The 18757-nt window shown below is 39.9% G+C and overlaps 1 protein-coding gene across 1 annotated transcript in view; it reads right to left on the reverse strand.

Moving 5' to 3' along the window:
* ZNF827 (zinc finger protein 827) overlaps positions 1-18757 on the reverse strand; it is a 258728-nt gene that overhangs the window by 164990 nt on the left and 74981 nt on the right. The window contains 1 exon segment of the mRNA XM_007496260.2: positions 3379-3612. Within this exon segment, the coding sequence (XP_007496322.2) occupies positions 3379-3612 (234 nt within the window).

The raw sequence follows: 18757 nt of genomic DNA on the forward strand, positions 1-18757 counted from the left end.
ATATTTCAGAAAAAGCAAGAAAAACAAAGAATGGGAGAAAATTAGACTTCAATTTAACACAACTTCTTTTTTGCATTTTTGTCTATAATATCTGGTTCAAGGCCAGCTTTGGAAACAGAAATATTCAATATTAAAACTGATAAACATTAATCATGATACTGTCCAGTTTTCCATGACTTGGCTCATTTGATCCTCACAATAACCCAGAGATGTAAGAGCTGTTACTATTCCTACATTACAGAAAGATGAAGCATCCTTCCAGAGTCACCCAGGTCTTTTATTTGAAATGTTTAACATTTTATGAAAATGCTTATCTTATGTTTTAGAATTGTTACTAAGTATGGATTCTAAAGGGGAAGAGTGGTAAGGGCTAGGCAATTGGGGTTAAGTGGCTTGTCCTGGGTCATACAGCTAGAAATTGTCTGAAACCAGATTTGAACCCGGGACCTCCCGTCTCTGAACCTGGCTTTCTTTCTACTGAGCCACCTTGCTGCCCCAGTCACACAGATCTCAAGTGCTTTAAGCAGGACTCTAATGCAGTTTCCTGACACACTGTCTAGTGCCCTATCAACTATGCCATACTGATTTATTAGCCTTCACTCTCTTAAAAGGTGCTCAGAAGGAAACCCTCTTGCGAGGGATCTGCAAATGTTGCAGTGTCCCAGACAGTCTGCACTATGGGAGAATGGCTTAAAGACACTACTTTATCCACTAAATGGTTAAGGGAAAATCACAAATTACTCAGGGTCGCAGAGCCTTCAGTTCACAGAAAGAAGTATTCCCTAACATTTAGTTAAGTGGGCTTCAAAAGCATCCTTTCTTTTTTTTTGTTTTTTTTTGTTTTTTTGGAAACCTTTTAACCTCCCTAAGATGACTTCAGACCTTCCAGACTTTCCACAGCCCTTTGCATGAAAGAGTTGGAAATGCTTTCTGGAAGGTTAAAGCAAAACAAAGCCAAAAAGAGGAACCGACAAAACCCTGCAAGAAACAAGGTTCCAAGTTATAGCAAAACATGCAATGGAGACATTCTGGTGTGTGCTGTTACCATCAAGGGAAGGGTAGCCTCGGATAACCCAACCCATTGGCAAACAAAGGAACTCCAATTGTCTGGGCATACCATCCGCCAAGTAAATCGCTATTCATTGCTTCTTTCTAACCTATTGATCCGCTAGAAACACGGTCAGCATTGCTGATGAAATTACAGAACACAGTCAAAAAGTTCGGCTCCTTCATTCCTCCCATCTTTCAAGCCCAGCCAAAGTTCCAAAGTGGAGGCTGTTTTACATTTGTGTTAGCATTTTAAATACCACAAGATGCTAAGGAGCAGTGTGCAGAGACTCCTTTCTCCAACCACCAATGACTTCCTAGATAAATCTAAAAAGTTGCTAGAGGCATATGGGGATTAGTAAATCTGTCCAGGATTTCACAAATGGTTAACATCAGAGATAGGATTTGAACCCAGATCCCCCTGACTCCTTGCCCAGTATTTTAATGCTATGCAAATTAAATGTGGATTCTAAAAATCCCCTCTGTACAGCAGTGTATTATGACTGGTGTCTGTCATATACCCCCAAATTTTTTTCTATAAGTGTATGTGTGTGGTTTTAAAAAAATGAGTCTGAAATTTCATTCTAAATTTTCATTTCAAAATAAAGTAATGAGATATCTGGAGCTAAAATTAGGAAACTTCAGTTAAATGCTTGGATGTATGAAGAGCAAACTTCAGGGCTTGTATTTCATTTCAAGTTACTAGGATTTCCTTTTTGCATTTGCTAATAATTCTATGATTCTGGCATTTAAATCACACTCTAAATTCAGGTAAATGAAGAGAATTAGTTAATCAGGCAAAATACACGTAGGTTTGGACAGGTTACTGTAATATTCCATGATGCCATTTTTTTATTCAGAAAATATCTTTTTCCTACTCTGTTGGCAGTTACTTAGGCTTAAATATGGAAGGGACCATAGACATTATGTAGTCTAATACTCTAATCTACAGATCAAGAAGGTAAAGACCAGACAGCTTAAGTTACTTGACCAAAGTTGCACAGTTAGTCACTGTCAGAGACAGGATTTACATTCAGGTTGTTCTCCAAGTAAACATTTTCAAATGATGTTTTTCTCCTTTGTGCTGATTGAGCCAAAAATAGTCTATTTTTAATGTGCACTTAAATAATATAAAGAGGTGACATGGCATAGTGTGAGGAGACTGAGTTTAGAGCCAGGAAGATCTGGGTTCAAGTTCTGACTCAGTAACATATTGGCTCTGTGAAAAATGGTAAGTCACTTAGCCTGTTGGTGTTCCAAGCAACTTGCTATGACTCTATGTTGGAAGTGAGTTGCTGATCATTTGGAGTAGTGGAGAGAATTTTCACAGCAGAAATTCACTGATAAAAAAGTAAGGAAAGGAGGAAGGAAGAGGAGATTTGGGGGAAGGAGGGGGGGAAGGAGGAGGGGAAGGAAGGAAGGAAGGAAGAAAGGAAGGAAGGAAGGAAGGAAGGAAGGAAGGAAGGAAGGAAGGAAGGAAGGAAGGAAGGAAGGAAGGAAGGAAGGAAGGAAGGAGGGAGGGAGGGAGGGAGAGGAAAAGAAGGAAGGAGGGAGGGAAAGGAAAAGAAGGAAGGAAGAAAAGAAGGAAGGAACAAAGGAAGGAAGGAGGGAGAGCGGGAGGAGGGATGGATGGAAGAGGAAAGGGGGAAAGGGATGAAAGGGGAGAGGAGGGAAAGGGGAAGAAAGTGGAAAAGAAGGAAGGAAGGGGAAAAGAAGGGGGAGAAGGAAGAAGGGAAGGAAGGGGGAAAGAAGGGGAAAGAGGAAGAGGGGAATAAGGTAAGAAAGTGGGAAAAGGGGGAAGGAAGGAAGGGAGGGAAAGACATTTTAAATGCAAAACCTCCCAAATAAAAATAAAATAAAAGGTTCTTGTGTTAGAAAAGGATAGTTGATTTAAGCTAACAGTTCAAGTCATTTGCACGCAATTAGAATCCTAGTGCGATTTAGAGATATTTTCTCAAAGCATTATTTTTCAGAACCTGCCCACTGTACAAATCTGGGCAGAACTGCATCAGCCTATATGGGGAAGAGTGCACAGGGAGCCTATTCAAATGAACACACATGCACCTCACATAGAAGAGAGTGAAGTCAGAAATGGGATTGCTCCTTAACCAAATGCCAGAATGTGATAATGTAGTGGCAGCTGGGTTAATTATACCTTACGCAGGAAGCAGCCCCACTTGGCTTATGAGTTTAAAGATATGTCTTCTATGTGTATATATTATATAGATGCTGATATACACACATATGCATGTGTATATAAATACGTACAGTCATATATGTGTAGACATATGTGTGTATTAGAATATGAATATTTCAGAATAAATCAAATACCTGATAGCTTCATAAGAAGCTCAGATGCTGCTTTGACAGACATATCCCTCCTTAGCGTATTCATCTGCCCTTCCTGTGGCTTCATCGTGTCTTCAGGGAGGCTGGGGGCTGACCCTTCAGATCCTGGCCTGAATATGTAGCTGGACTGAGACAAGGTCGAGTTTATAGCTTCCTCATCCTTCGGCTCCTCTTTCACTTTAAACGTAAGAGTCATGGGCTCCTTCTGATTTGCCGCTGTCAAAGAAGAGCAAGATAAAGCAAAATAAGTAACCAAAAAAGGAACCCAAAGAAATCCTAGAAGTGCATGGGTTATGGAAGTCTTAAAGGTAGAACAGTGAAGAACCAGAGGAATTTTGACCAAATGATCAAACCCAAATATATAAAATGCTTCATTAATGAAGGGAAGCGGGAAATGAGAAGGTTTTTTCATCCTTTGGAGATTTAATCATTCCAGAGGTGCTGCCTACTCAAAAAATGTAGGACAATTTCTCTTTGTGGCTCTAAATGGCTTCTTTCCTGTGTATGCTTCTAGACCTCCTTCTAGCTCTAACTGTCTATATCTAGGTGTTAAAGATCATGTAGATAATATTGTCTGCCTTAAAATATCCTAATATATTAATGAAGAAGCAATAGGACCAACAACAAAAGGGAGGAGGGCAGTGACAGGACAGAGCAATAATTAATTAGCCTAAGAGAAAAGGAGAAATAAAATGCTGTCTTCCTAAATGCAGAGGGCACCACAGATCTAACATCGGCAGGACATACAGAATTTGAACTCTTTTTCCAGAAGTCACGTTGGGATCCACCTCTCTAATTTGGACCACTTTGTACTCAACAAACATTTTCAAGATGTTTGGCCGGTAAAGACCTTATTACTCAAAAATGTAGCCATTCCCCAACTGATAAATAGTCAAAGGATATGAACAGGCAGTTTTCAGAAGTTTCTTCAGAAGAAGAAAGCTATTGTCATATTAAAAAAATACTCTGAATCAGGATTAGAGAAATGCAGATTAATACATCTCTTAAATACCACCTTATATCTATCAGATTGGTTAACATGACTAACAAGACTAAAAAGCAAAATGACAAATGCTGGAGATGTGGAACAGTAGGGACATGAATGCATTGTTGGTGGAGTTATGAACTGATCCAAACATTCTGAATAACAACTTGGAACTATCCCCAAAGGGCTATATAACTGTGCATACCTTTTGATCCAGCAATGCTATTACTAGGTTTGTATCCCAAAGAGATACAGATCAGAGAAAAGGGGAAAAGACTTAGGTGTACAAAAATATTCACTGAAGCTCTTTTTGTGGTAGCAAAGAATTAGAAATTGAGGGGATGCCCATCAATTGGGGAATGACTGAATAAGTTGGAGTACTATGATTTGATGGAATACTATTGTACTATCAGAAATCATAAACAAGATGGTTGCAGAAAAGCCTGAGAATCATGTAAAGTGGAGTGAACTGGAGTTGAAGGTGCAAATGCAGTCACAGAACAGAACAAAGCCAGAGCATAGCCCTATAGCATCTGAACTTTTCTAACTTGGCTGATCCCATACAGGCTAGTAAAAAAAGTTAAGCAAATCTCTTTCAACCTCATAATTTTACTTATTTAAAAAATTATGATTGACACATGAGACAAGAACGGCATAGTGAATGGAAGGTCAGCCTTCAAATAAATCAGACTTGTGTTTAAATGCTTCTTCTGACAAATAACTGCATGACCATGTGCAAATCACATCTTAGTACCCCCAGGCAACTCTCTAAGATTCTAAGTTAATGAGAAGTTGTCAATCTGCTTCAGTTAGAGAGTTTCCATACTGAGAAATCATAGGTCTGCATCTCCCAATTCCACCCTAAACACTTAAAATGGCTGACTGTAAGGTATCTTAGAGGGTACCTAGACCTACTTGGAAGCATAAATATATCCTCTATAACATCCCTGACAAGTGGCAATTGGACTTTGCTTGATTGGCCCCTTGTCACAATGGAGATCCTTAAAAGAATCCTCGATGGGTTTTTATTTCATTTAATACAGCTTGTTTTACTTTATTTTTTGAGAAAAAGGATTTTGACTGATTTAGACATTAGCAGTTCCTGGTAGAATACCCTTTAGAAACTCCATTCCAATTTAACAAATTAGGTAAATCATAAAAAAAATTAAATCAGAAAAGGAAACATCCCTTTCTCAACCCCTAAAGCCCAAAGTCAAGTCTGTAAATTTCCCTTTTTAATCCCCTCTCCCAGATTCCCCACAGCCAGAAACAGGACAAATGCTTGTCTATCTGCTTCTCAGGACCAGGTTTCCATGTTGTAATTAAATAAAAGTATTATAATGAATGAAATATGAGTAATAGGAAGTGTTGTTTCCAAACAACCTGGAGATAAATTGGGGAACTTGAAACCCCACCCTCCAATAAATCATAGGAAGGTTCATTAGAAATGTTTGGGGAGGCTGCTATGGACATGATCAAAACACTCCAAGACTAAGCTTAAAGCTTTGCAATGGCTGTCAGCACAGAGCATACCTCCACCGTCTTTGGAACAACCGTATTTCTCATTAGGTTTTTGTCACTGCCAATGGAAAAGACGCCAGAAAATTTCATGGGGTGGCGGGTACTAGAATCCATCCCTCTGGCAATAAGTGTTATCAGGGACAGAACCAGAGGGAGCAATGTGCCCAAGGAGATAATTCCTATATCTCTCAAATGGGAGTGTTCCCTCTGCAGCAACTTTCTTCCTTGGCATTTGTTTTTTGTCCATGTAAGTCTTCCCAACCTCTGGCAAGCAGTATTATGAAAAATGATGATGAGGACGAGGATGAGAGCTAGAATTTATATAGCATTCACTATATGTCAAGCACTGTGCTAAGTACATTACAAGTATTTTCTTTTTTGTTCCTCACAACAACCTGGGGAGGTAAAGAACTATTCTGATCTTCACTTTACAGATGAGGAAACTGAGACAAATAGAAGGTAAGTGACTTGCTCAAGATGACACAGCTAGTGTCTGAGGCTATATTTGAACTTACAATGAGCTACCTAGTTGCCTGCTATAATATGGTACACTGGAAAGAGTGTTGGGTCTGATATCCAGAGAACCTGCAACTGAACCCCAACTCTGTTATATATTTGTGTGACATTGAGCAAGTCACCCAGCTTCTCTGTGTCTCAGTTTCTTCATCTGTAAATTGAGGATACTGGACATCTCTCTATAAGTCTATATCCCAAGAACAGTGGCCATCACGTGTATCTTCCTTCATGGCATGTTCTATCTATGGTCTTCCTTCTCAAATGAGATTATAGATCCAAAGATTTAGAGCTCGAAAGGACCTTCTTGATAAATCAGTCCGTCAGTCAATGAGCATTAGTTAGGTGCTTGCCATGTGAGAGACACTTACTAAGTGTTATAGGTATAAAGAAAAACAAAGAGTCCTTGCCCTCAAGAAGATCACATTCTAATAGGGGAGGTAACATACTGTACAAGCAAGATATATATATATATATATATATATATATATATAATAGATGGAACTCATTTAGAACAATGCATCATTTTATAGAGGAGGAAACTGATGACTACAATGTCCAAGAAACCAAGCTAATATTTGATCCAGATCCTCTGACTGTGTATTGGGGCAGCTAATTAGGACAGTGGAGAGGATGCCAGGTCTGGAGCCTGGAAGACCTGGATTCAAATCTGATCTCAGATACTTCCTAGTTCTAGGACTCTGCGCAAGTCTCTTGGCTCAGATTGCCTAGCCCTTGCTACTTTTCTGACTTTAAAATAACACTAGGACAGAAGGTAAAGATTAAAAAAAAGAATACCATAAGCAAACCCTAATTTCCAGACAAGATATTAACTATATGGAAGCAATCAAAACACATAGATAATTTTAGGGTATTATTTGGGAAGGACAGTGATCTGGAGGATTAAACAAAAAAAAATAGTATCATTCAGATCACAGAAAATGATGAAAACTCTAGCAGACCTAAAAAATTATTTTCTCTTTAAGCTTTCAAAGATTTCAACTGGATCAACATCAAATTTTCATGGTATTGAATGGGAATGATTCTACAATATGGCAGGATGTAAAAGGCTCCAATATGTCCTAAGAGAGGTAGTGGTCCCAGCAAAGTCTTTATTTTTTCGTCCTGCCTTTCTAAAAAGTCATTTAGAAACATTATACCACTCTGAACATTATTTAAAAGCAGTAAAATTAACATTTTCCCTTTCCCAGTTGCTATAACATTTTAATAGGGAGGTAGTAGGATGGTAGGAAGTGGTCAGCACTGAAACCTCTCAAGGAAAGCAGGCTTTGTCACATTTACCTCAAATTGAGGTAAACCATTTGTATCTAAGCTCAACCCTTAGCAGGAGTTTGGAATGTTGTATTTTGGGAGAAATGCTTCTGATGTTTCAAAAATTGGACTTTTTAACTAGATCACTGTCATTGTGAATCAATCAATCAATCAATCAATCGATAAAGTACTGACTATATTCCAGACGCTGTGCTAAATGTAGGTGAGGAAAGCAAAAACAAAAGCAAAAATGACTCTGCCCTCAAGAAGCTTACATTCTAATGAGAGTGACCACATATAAAGTCAGGACATACGAGATATATACAGAGTAGATATTAGATACCCTTAGAGAAGATGGTGCTAGTACCTGGGAGGACCAAGAAAGGTTTCCTGGTGGGATGAAATGGGATGGTACCTGAGCTGAGTCTGAAAGCAAGCTGGAAATTCTAAGAGTTGGTACAAGTGATCCATCCATAGGAAAACAGTCAGTGCAAAGTCATAGCAAGGTGGAGATGGAACTTTGTATGTGGGAAAGCCAAAGTAGACTGATAGCATTCCTCTAAAGACCCCAATACCCATAGGAGGAAGTTTCCTGGATAAGACGGTAGAAGAACAAAGCTGGTCAAATTGTATCCCTCTGAATTGTTCATTTTGGAAGGCAGGAAGTATCTGGTTTTCATTCTGATCTGTCAAAGAATCCTTAAGCAGAAAACTAAGCAACCTACCAGAAGAACAGAGATGAATCTCATGGTATAGCAAAGAAGGATTTGGGAGACTTATTTGCCTGACCTTTAATTTGCAACACCATTGACCTTTTGTACTTAATTCACAATTAAAAGGCTAGATGGAAAGTAGGAAAATGCACATCTGAAGGCTACCATGCCTGCAAATAAATCTCTAAGTGATCAGAAATATTTATACTGACAGCAGCTCTATGAAACCTACACTTTGAAATTAATGACATGACTGCAAAATTGCTAGCTTTTTATTATCCTAGTGTAAAAGGGGGGAAACCCCCCCCCCAGAACCCAGTGATGCAAAATGTATGAACTGAAGAGCAATTTTCTCTATTTAGTTTTTCAGAATTTGCTAAGGGAATAGCTATAGATTGTGGCTCATTGAAAATGATATTGTCTTTTTTAATTCTGTTCTCACATAGAACTCTCTCCCTCCCCACTAAGTCTCTAAGACTGCCTAAAGACTGGTTGGTAAATGTATCTCACAACAGCTGCTTTGACTGATTCCAGAGATGTGGCTTTGGCAATGTGTTGGAAGGCGGGAGGAGAGAGGTGTTCTCTTTTTAAGAAAGCATCTATTTTATCATCTTCTTTTTCTTGGTCCTCAGCATTGAAGGCATATTCTCTGGTCAAAAACTGGTAAAAATCACTTGGGAGGGCTACCATCTTAAGGAATAAGAATCAACTTTTTGAAATAATGGAGAGCTAGACTAAAATATGGGATAATAAACATTGGTGCCAAAGTTAAAAGGGTTATCTGGATGGAGAATAGTTTTCCCGTTTCCAATTCTAAGAGGCTGATTACTGGTAATTAAGAGACAAATAGAGCCCTCTTGCTACCATTTGTCACACTGTCCTTGAACACCAAACCTTTTCCTCGGTGAGGAAATCTCTGTAAACCTTGTTGAAAAACTTTTTTTTTTTGCTCAGATGTGGTTTTTTGACTCCTTGACAAAGCAGATTGTAACACTGCAGGACTGAGCAAAGAAGCAATTCAGTGCTAACAGAGCACAGATAAAAGCTTTGGGGAGATAGCGGTTGAAGTTGAGGGAGTTAGTAAATTGGTTGCTAAGGTAACTTCTTCCTGAAGGAAATAATCATTGGGTGACTACAAACTTTACAGAAAGAGGGAGGGCCAAATGAGATGAAAGAGCTGTGGTATGATTTCTTTTTCCTCTATTTTTTAGAATATTTCTGACCTGGACCAAGAAAAATCTAGGAATAAGGGATGAAAGTAAGTTTCCTTGAGATTAACAAGGTAATTTTCATTGAGAAGAAGGAATGACTATTTAATAAGAATTAAGCATCAGCAAGAAGCAGCTGTACTATCAACAAGTTTCAGTTAATAATGGTGAAGCCACCTATCACCTAAACTGAAGGCAGCTTTGTTAAGGTCAAGGACCAAAGGCTTTTTCAACACCTGGAAGCATTAAAGATGAGAGAAGTAAAAAGTTCTCTGGGAATAGAAAAGTCAAAATTTAATTAGTTAGGGATTGATAAAAGTGAAAATTAAAATTAAAAAGTTCTTTTCACTTTGCACTTAAGTATTTCTATTTTTAAAAACTCTTGTAATATACTGTATTTGTCCTTTAAGGTACTTATAATAAATGATGACTGTTTAATTAGATAACTGGTGCTATTTTGACTTAAAATTATAGTAAACATAGAAAGCTAGATTGAAAACCTCATCTCCTCTCTTTTTAATGATTCATACTTAAGGTCAGTCTTTTTGTGGGGGAGAGAAAGAAGTATCTATGAAAAAAATCCTACCATATTTCTAGTCACCAAATGATAGCTCTCAGATAAATCAGTGGTGGTGAACCTATGGCACATGTGCCAGAGGGGGCACTCAGAGTTCTCTCTGTGGGCATGTGTGTCATTGCCCTAGCACAGAGTTTGCCAGAGTTCATTACTAGAAAGCCAGAGGGATGAGGGGCCAGGCTGCTCCCCTCCCCTTCACCTAAGGACATTTCTCACATCACCTCCCCCCAAAAGGCTCACCATCACTGAGATAAATCTACTGCCAAGAAACAATTAGAGTTCATGAGGCTAGCCTTCCATTTTTTCAAACTTACTAATTAAGAGCAACTAGCACATCCTCTAACAATTCTGACTCCTCATGACACAAGATGTTTGACTTGATCTGTGCCTTAGAGGACTGGTAGGGTTTAGACAAGCTAAAGAGGGATGGGGAGGAAGAAGAGCATTTAGGCAAGTGACTAATATCAGGAAAAATGAAACAAAAAAGCTCATAATCTATTTAAAGTCTAGGGAAAAGACTAACTTGGTTAAAGTTGAAATTGTGTGCTACAGAATAGTGGGAAATGAGTTTGACTAGGGAGAGTGAAATCAGATTATGGATAGATAGCCTACCAAACCAGGCAGAAGAGTCTGGACTTTATCAATATGGTTTAGGGCAAGGAAATGGCAATGATGAAAGTTTTAGAAAGACTAATTTGGAGGTAGTATACAACACTGATTGAAGTGAGTCTTCCCACTCCAATCAAGGTGTGAAAGAATGACTAGCACAGCAGTGGGAAGAGCAGTAGGAATAGATTTCAGATATAATGTGCAAGGAAAAAGCAACAGGATTTAGTGACTATAGGGAAATGGAAAGAGGAATGAGTTTAAAAGAATTCTAAAGTTTTAAGCCTAGGTATGAATAGGAACAAAAGCTGTCCTGGGGTGTAATGGGGGAAAGGAATTCAGTTCAAATTTTATTTTGCCTTTTTAAATTAATCTTACCTAAGATAAATGACTAATTTTCCTTCTTCTAAATATACTTTTCTTATTTAATAAGCTCTTCTCACTATCAGATCATCATCTCAGGAGGAAGCTAGCACCTCTCTGCTCCTAAAAGAAAGATTTCTGGATCTTCCTAGTTCTCTCTTGTCTCAAATTATTTGATACTTGTTTATCTGTATAAATACTGCACTCTCCCAGGAGTATATAAACAACTTGTGGTCAAGGACTATTTTTCCTTTGTGTTTTCATCTCCAGTGAAGCTAGGTGGCACAGAGGTTCAAGTACTGGGAGTAAGAAAGACCTGAATTTGAATTTGGCCTCAGACACTAATTCTGTGACCTGGGGCCAGTCACCTATCTGTCTCAGTTTCCTCCATCATAAAAATTGTAATAACACCACCTGCCTCCAAAGGTCTTTGTGAAGATCAAATGACATATTGGTAACCTGTTTTACACAGTGACTGGTAGAAAGGAGGCCTTTGATGTTTCCTTCCTTCCCAGTGGCTGGCATGTTGTCTTGTATGTGGGAGGCACCAGAGGGCAGTGAAAAGAATAATAGATTTAGAGCCTGAGGATGTAGGAGAGACATTTAATTTCTCTTCATCTCAGTTTTTTAAACTATAGAACGAGGGGGCTTGTTTGCATTCATTAAATGAACAATGAAGACACTTCCACATCTGAATCTATGGCCCAAAATGTTAATTCAATCGAATTAGATGACATTTCTATATGGAATACATATAAATACCTGAAAGGTTTTTTTTTTTTTAAGTACCACTGGAGGGAGAAGGGGAAGCACTTTTGTTACTGCCATTCAGGTATGTCCAATCTTTGTGACCACTTTTGGGGCTTTCTTGGAAGCTAAATGGGAATGATTTTTGCCATTTCCTTTCCTAGTTCATTTTATAGTTGTGGAAACTGAGACCAGCAGGGTCTTCCCCAGAGTCACACCATAAGTATCTGAGGGCAGTTTTGAACTCAGGAAGATGAATCTTCCTGGCTGTAGGTCTGCACTCTATCCACTGTGCCACCTAGCTGCCCAGTAGGGCTTAGCCATAAATTGGCATTGGTATTGATATTTGATTTTTGTTTGATATTTTGATATCAATTGATATTTGACACAAATTGATATTTGTATTTTGGACATCAACTACGATTTCATCAGCGCTGAGAGGCTGGAGGGAGAGAGGAATGTCTACTCTCACAGCAGAGTAGTGCCCACTCTGCTCCTTAAAGATTCATAGAATACAGAGAGGTTTAGTGACTGTCCAGGGTCACGAGGCCAGGATGTAGCAAGCCTGGAACCCAGATCTTCCTGGTATAGAGGTCAGCCTTAGGAACAAAGGAATACTGTTTGGTGCAAGTACTAACCTAAGTTATTGCTAGGCAGGGCATGTTACTAGCAAAATTCCTAGGCTAAAAACATTCATGAAGTTCCAAATCGAACGCATCTAACTTAACATCAAAGAGAGGACAGGGTGCTGAAAAAATCTGGCTAGCTTTGTAAAAACAGACAAAACAGTCAGAGGCTGAGTTCTGTATATGCCTATTGCTATTCCTTTACTCTGGGAGTCTGGGAGAGGTAACAAAGATTCCATTCATCTGAGGTGTATCTAACTCCAACCTCACTCTATATTTTAATTACCTCTGCCCTTCTATGCCTCAGCCAAATGCCTTCTTCTTTGTATTCTCACTGCAGCCAGTACAGTCCCTTACACAGAGTAGGTTCCTATCTTTGTTCAGTGAATGAATGAATGAATGTAGTAGCATGTCTACTGGGCAACTATGATATACTCCCCCACGGAGAGGACTGAGAAACCTTTGTGAGAATGTCATAAGTTCCTATTTTTAGCATATTTCAATCAAAGGAGATTCATAAGATCATAGACCCAGAGGTTAAAAACAGCTAGCTGGCACAGAAGATAGAGCGCTGGACTTAGAGTCAGGAAATCTGAGTTCAAATCCAGCTTTAGACATTTAGCAGCCCTGGGAACCTGAGCCAAGTCACTTAGCTTCTGCCTGTCTCATTTTCCTCAGGTGTAAAATGAGGATGATAATGGTACCTATTTCCCAGGAGTTTGTCAAGTGCATAGCACAGTGCCTGGCACTCAGTAGGTGCTTAATAAAATGCATATTCCCTTCCATCCTTCCTGGAATTGGAAAAGATCATAGCGGTTCTCAAATTTAACCCCTTCATTTTATAGTCTGAGTTCCAGACTAGTTGAGTGCCTTGCTCAGAGTCACCCAGCCACTAGGTATCTAATTCAGAATTTGAACCCAGACCTTCCTGGCTTGAAGTCCAGTGCCCTGAACCATGCCACCTACTTTTATGAAATTTATGAATGCATCTTCTTCCCCATAAAATTTTAGTCCTATCATCAGGGAATGGCTATAACATTAGAGATACAGATAGCCCCACTGAAAGAGAAGTTACAAGTGAAGAGGATGGAGGACGTTATCCAGAATCATTCAGTTGGCAGAAGCAGATTCCAAGTGTGGCCACGGAGAGGCTACCACAGGCATCTGTCTCCCCAAGGCCTGAATGGAAGTGTGGCCAGTGCCCAAGGATGACCGTCACTTGGAAGAAGGCTTGTTCAGTGTAGTCGATTCATATAGAACCAATGCTCTTCATTGGACTGCCAGATTGTTAGCATTGTTAATGAGCCCTGGGTGACAAGACCACAATGTGATGGTTTTCTCTCTCTCTCTTCAAACATTGAACCAAAGCTAAACCAAGATAATGGTATGGCCATAGGCAGTTTGATATCACTGAAAAGCCTGAATCTAGAAGCCTATGAGCTCTAGGAGGAAGAACTGCAAACGAAAAACTTATATGCCACCAAAAGGTTTCTGCATGGCACAAATATGTTTTAAAAGGTCCTCCAATTATGAGGAAATATACAGCTGCATTTTAAATTTAGCTAAATAGTTAAATTTTCCATTCAAACAAAGAAATCCAATTTCCCAGCACAAGGCAGCAGCTGGTCTGACTTTAGTGGACCACAAACTAAATGACTCAACAGTGACAGGGTTTGGGGGGGGGATCCCAAAACCTAATGTGGTGTGACTCCTCCATCAAGTGAAACAGTGTCCAGGATGAGGAAGGTCATAGTATCAAGGCAGTACTCTGCCCTGCAGGGTCATACTGCATCTAGACTATGGTGATCAATTGGAGAACCAGGAATTTAGGAAGGAAAGGGTTTGGCAAGACATCATCCAGAGAATCATTACCAAGAAGGTAAGAGAGCCAAGGGTATGAGGTCATGCTCAAAGTTCTAGCAGCAGTTAGTCTGGAGAAGTAAAAAAAGTTTATGGTGGAACTGCCACTGCCTTAAGGTATCAAAGGGTTCTCTTGTGCAACAGGTATTAGATCTGTTCTGTTGGCTCTAAAGAGCAGAAGGAACAATGGATAAAAGATAAAGAGAGGCTACTTTAGGCAAGACATCAAGAACATATTCCTAATTATTTCTCAGTCATTTTCAGTGGTGTCCAACTCTTTGTGAGCTCATTCAGGGTTTTGGAGTGGTTCTCCATTTCCTTCCCCAGCTCATTTGACAGATAAGGAAATTCTAAAAGTTAAAATTAAATCTCAATAATAATATTATATTCTAAGAGATGTATTAATGATCATTAGAAATCAAGGAATAAAGAAGATACAAAATAAAGACCATGTGCCCATGGCTGGTTGGCCATTTTTTAGTCAACCCCCCTCACCACCATCAATGCTGATTCTACATCAGAGAGAGAGAGCCTCCAAAGCCCTCGCCCTTTATCCTCTCTACAGGAAGTACGTAATGACAAGATGTCAGTGGGCTCTTGGAATATGTATTTTTTTTAGGGTAACAGATTTTCAATCATACAAAACTAAGGCAAACAGGGTTAAATGACTTGTCCAAAATGGAATGAATGCCTCAGAAGACAACTCCCCAGCAATAAGCAGAGGCTAAATAGCCACTTGTTGAGGATTCTCATTCAGACACAGCTTGGTTTTGAAAGTCTTTAAGTTACTTTCCAATTCTGAGATTCTGTGACCACCATTTTACCTAGTCCCCATTTGTTTTGGAGTTCGGTTATGTTGTTATTCTTGTTTTCCCAAACCTGTGATTTCCTTAAGCTCAAGAACAACCCAAGAAAACCCCTTTCATGAATAATCTTAACAAGCTGCTTGGAGCACTAGGAGCTAAATGCCCTTGCCCAGGGTCACCCAGTAAGTACATATCAGATGCTGGATTTGAACTTGTCTTTCTATATGCAAAAACAATGATTTATGACACAATACTCTCACCATTTGCTTTGAAAACACTATGTTGAAGTCAAGTGGCCAGATGTTTGCCCAAAAGAAAAAGGTCACCTTCCCAATTAGGAAGATTTGGGTCTTCATTTTGTCAAAAATGCACAACCTGGAAGACTTAATTTTTTTCCCCTATGTGCCACTTTCCAGATTTAAACTAGCTGAAATCATTTGTATTTTTAATTTTGGAAAACCAGGAACTAAAATACCATTTCAGTCTTATAGTAAATGTGCCAAGATGCTGTCAACTACAAAGATACAGTTTGGAGAGTGAGAATAACATTTTATATCTTGAAAAGCATCATTTATACCAAGAGAGATAAAAGAGGGTTTTCCAAACACAGTTTTCAGTTGACCTCCTGAGATGCACCCCACAATTAGGATTCATTCTTCTCATCTTTTGAATTTTAGTAGATCTTGAAGCTCATGATGGACCTTATATTATCTGACCTTCTACTGAATCCCATCAGATGCCCCTCTCACAAGGAAGAACATGGGCTCTTGGAATATGTCTGACCCAGGCTAGACTCGCTGTCCTGCACATTGGCCTCACCACACTTCACCCTGCCTTCTTTCTCCTTCAGTCAAAGATGGGAGACAGAAGAGAGGAGTACTTAAAACACATTTCTGTAAATGCTATGGGAACATACAGGAGCTTAGAAGGTGGAATATCCATTGATATAATCACTGGTTAAAAAAAAAGGTCTAATTAAGCATGCACTTATAATAGTATTTACCAAACCAATATGGCCATGGGAAGTCCTGGGATTTGGTGTTTCAACCATGATGTGGTAATAGAACATCCTGGGCTAAAAGAGGGGTTGGGAAAATTTTCAAGCAAAATAGAGAAATTGAAGTCACTGTTCATGCCCAAAGTTGGCCATACCTACCAAATGTAATTTTCTATTTAATCGTTTACAGTGGAGAAGAAAGCACTAGTGGCCCTGAAATATTCCTGTAGAGCCTTCATTCACATGAGCACCACGAACTAGCAAAGAAAACATCACTTTACAAGAAAGAGCACTGGTTGACGGGTAAGCACTAAACCACAGTAGCAGCTTGCTTTCCATCCATCCAGCCACTCACCTCAGGGACGAGCCTCTCCCTGTTCTCACCCTTGCTCTTGTGCTCCTAAGGTAGATTCAAACATGTGAGGTGACAGTGTCGTATTAGGAATACAGATCAGAATCTCAAAGGCTCCAAGTCTTATTTCAAGGCAACAGATCAGATTTTCCCCAAACCTAGAGAAGCGATGATGAGGTTAGCAGTGTGCCTGCTTCTAGTCTGGTCAATTATAAGCAGCAAAGCCTGGAGAATCATCACTTCTAACAAATGCCATTCTTCTTCCAAGGATACTAGAAGATTGGGAGGAAAAGAACTCAATGTGGGTCCAGTGGGGAGAAAGGGGAACTCACGAAGGGCGAAAGTGGTTCAAGGAAGGGATTATATTTGTCTTGTCATCATTACTGCTCCCAAAACTAATAAACCTAAAAACATGGGAGTTGGGGATCAATTTGGAACAGCTTCCCATGCTCCAATTTTAAGCCCATGTGCCATCATTAGGTAATTTTTTTTACTTCACTTTAAGACCGAGGAACAAGATCGTCGCTAATTATGGGGCTCTCTCCTCTTGGGTCTGTTCCCCTTCTTCCCCCCACCCCTTTTTAATGGAACAAGTAGGTATCCACATGTTTGAATTTGTCACTGTTTTCTAGTGTGCACAGACAGTGGTCTGACTGGCACAGCCACTCACAGACTGCGTGCGAGCAAACAGCTGCACCCTATAGTCGCAGCAGGTGCACTGGGGGAGCCCGGCTGAAAATTCGGCAGGAGAACAATAGCGCCCTTATGAGGCCAAGAGACGGGGCCCTGCGTAAGGAACAAGCAGGCTACTACTTGGGATGGCAGGAAGAGCTGAAGACTTGGGCAGCAGGCCAGGGAAATTTCGCCTCCTGGTCTGGGAAGCAGGCATTCACAGAAACTGCCAGGTACCACTCAGTGCATTCCACACCTCAATTGAAGCCCTGTGGGGAGGCAGAGCACCACCAACTCTGTGGCTGGATGCAAATCCCTCCAGAAAAGCATATTCCTTTCCTTTGAAAGGAACACCCCTTCCCCTGGGTAGTACTGCCACATTCACCAAGTTTCCATTTACATCCAAATATGCGCAAAAAAAATTACAGATGCATCTCACTCCCCCAGTGACTTTATAACATGTTGCTAGGTAACAGTGCATACAAGTCAGGTTCCTGGACCTCTAGTAAGTCACCATAAAATAACTGCATGGGTCTTTTGCATAAATAGTGCATATTTGTATCTGTTTTCTGATGCCAATATATCAGTGGGCAAAGACATAGCAGTCTGCCGAACTGTAAACAGCTCCTAGTCTGCTGCTAATTGAAAAACATTAGCTCAGGATACAGAGGTTCTGGGTAACAACCCCTTCCCCTTCTCTCCCTTTCTTCTGGCTTGGAGCAGGCTTTCCCCCCTTCTGCTTCTATGCTCTGGGCAGCCATAACAAGCCCTCTTATCTACTGTTGGCCCCAGCTGAGGTCTGGAGCCACTTACGGCATGACGTCTTACATGTCTTTGAGAAAGACATATCTGAACTCAGTATGAGAGCGTCACCATGCATCCATCAGTTTTTCACTTACAAGGAGTAAGCCCCCCACTTTTAAAGCTGCCCTTCGTGGGCTTAACCACCTCTATCTTTCCTATTCCTTGACATTTATAAAGTCAGGGTTCATAAAGTCTTCTAAGAAAAGCAAATTCCGCCTTTTTCTAAGCTTGAATGCAGAAACAGGTCGTTTTGTAGAATTATAGGTTTAGAGCTGGAAAGAACTGGAGGAGCCAATGAGTCCAGCCTCCTCTTTTTATAGGTGAGAAAACTGAGAGGTCCAGAGAGATTAAATGCCTTAGATGATTAGTGGGTTTCTGAAGTAGGGTTTGGACCCAGGTCTTCCTGACTCCATCTCCATGTTCTATCTACTCTATATACTCTACAGTGGTGTCAAATGTAAATAGAAATGCCCCCAGGAGGCGTGTGACTTAGAAAACCACAAACTAACGTTCTGTATATTTTCTTGTATTTTAATTAATTTTGTCAAATATTTCCTGATGACATTTTAATCTGGTTTGGGCATGAGTTTGACACCTGTGTGATACACCACTTTCCCTGGGATTAGATTCAGTGAGCCCAAAAAAAAAAAAAGCACCATTTGCCATATATCATCAAGCGAGGCTGTCAAAAGGGAAATTGGATCTTCTGGGGGATGATATTCAAAATAACTGAGAAGAC

This window comes from Monodelphis domestica, chromosome 6 (genome assembly GCF_027887165.1).
Source record: "Monodelphis domestica isolate mMonDom1 chromosome 6, mMonDom1.pri, whole genome shotgun sequence".
In the NCBI taxonomy this organism is placed as follows: Eukaryota; Metazoa; Chordata; class Mammalia; order Didelphimorphia; family Didelphidae; genus Monodelphis; species Monodelphis domestica.